At 44.8% G+C, this 1372-nt stretch overlaps 1 protein-coding gene across 26 annotated transcripts in view; it reads right to left on the bottom strand.

Annotated features, from left to right (window-relative positions):
• Positions 1-1003, bottom strand: part of LOC108692693 (calcium-activated potassium channel slowpoke) — a 104345-nt gene extending 103342 nt beyond the window's left edge. For 17 of the 26 annotated variants that reach the window (XM_018201107.1, XM_018201276.1, XM_018201085.1 and 14 more), the window contains exon 1: positions 306-1003. In XM_018201107.1, coding sequence (XP_018056596.1) covers positions 306-614 — 309 coding nt within the window. In that variant the 5' untranslated portion in view covers positions 615-1003. The remainder of the gene's footprint in view (positions 1-305) is intronic. The other 9 variants (XM_018201150.1, XM_018201080.1, XM_018201112.1 and 6 more) reach the window with 2 other exon arrangements.
• Between the last annotated feature and the right edge of the window lie 369 nt (positions 1004-1372).

The following is a 1372-nucleotide window of genomic DNA, read 5'->3' as shown; positions in this document are numbered from 1 at the left end:
AATTATAAAAATAAGTTAAATATTAAAGAAAAAAATCAATTTCTCTTTCAAAAAATTATTTTTAATTGTTTTGCAACATTTATTGAACATTCTAATAACCAAATCAAATCAATTCATGAATAAAAAATGCACGAAAAGAATATAATATAGGTCACGTTGGAAATCACTATACAAATATTATTAATGGTATATGTGCTTCTATACTGGAATTATATTTCTGATTATCAGTACAATGATCAAATAGTCCTGACACGCCGGTACATATATATATATAATAATTATAAAAAGAAAATAGAAAATCTCACCAGGATACGTCCAGTAGTGGTTTGTCCGGAAATCAGCTCGCCGGCCCAGTCCTTGGCCTCGGTCATAAAAGTCCCCTCGAACTCCTTGCCCTGGCGGGCCGACTTCTGCTCCTTCTGCTTCGGGTCATTTGGGGAGAGCTCGGGCTCCTTGCGACAGCAGAGGAAGGCGAACGCACGCCAGAGGAGCACGATCAGTAGCCCGGCAAGGAAGGTGAAGATGCTTGACAGCAGGAAGCACCACCATTTCCGCTCCTTGAGGCAGCCTTCTACCGTCACCGGGGGCTGCACGGTCGTCCCTTCGGTCGTCATCCCGGCGGATCTCTGCTGCCCCCGGGTCACACATTCACCGGCGACTATCACAATCACAAACGGCAGCTGCGGCGGCCAGTAGGACGCACTTTATACGCTTCATAATTTCGCGCCGCCTTCGGGAGATGCGCGACACGCGCTAAGAAAGACTCGTGCACGGCTTGCTTTCGCGTCCTCACGATACGGAGCTACCACAAACTTCTTCTTTCTCTTTTCTTCTTTTATGAGCGTGCTCTGTTCAAAGAAAAAAATTCCAAATCTCTTCCTCTCTTCTTTCTTTATTCTTCTACCACGCACAATCGCTGACACCTAGACTCTTCGTCTTCCACTCTTATCCTCTCAACCCTCCCCCCCCTCTCTCTCTTTCTCTCTTTCTCTTCTTCCACTTCTCGCACTCTTCCTTTCTTTCCCCTTCTCTCTCTCTCTCTCTCTCTCTCTCTCTCTCTCTCTCTCTCTCTCTCTCCCTCCCCCTCTCTTCCCCTCTACCACTCTTTTACTATCGTTTCTTCAATTCTAACTATAAGATATACGTTTGTATTTGTTTACTCCGAAAAAATGCCTTCTATCTTATTCACAAGCGCCTTTTCTTCAAGAATCACTCAATCACTATCGTTGATTCTAATTGACACTACTGTCCACGACTGATAATTCGCTGTCCTCGTTAGAAGTCAACTTCGAGGCGAATATACACGTCGAATGTACACTCTGCTGGAGACACGAAAATCACCGAGTACGGCGTCCTTAGCAAAAGCGCTCCG

The sequence above is a fragment of the Atta colombica genome, unplaced genomic scaffold (genome assembly GCF_001594045.1).
Source record: "Atta colombica isolate Treedump-2 unplaced genomic scaffold, Acol1.0 scaffold107, whole genome shotgun sequence".
Lineage (NCBI taxonomy): Eukaryota > Metazoa > Arthropoda > Insecta > Hymenoptera > Formicidae > Atta > Atta colombica.
Note: the sequence above shows the minus strand (reverse complement) of the source record. Positions and strands in the feature narration are given on the sequence as shown.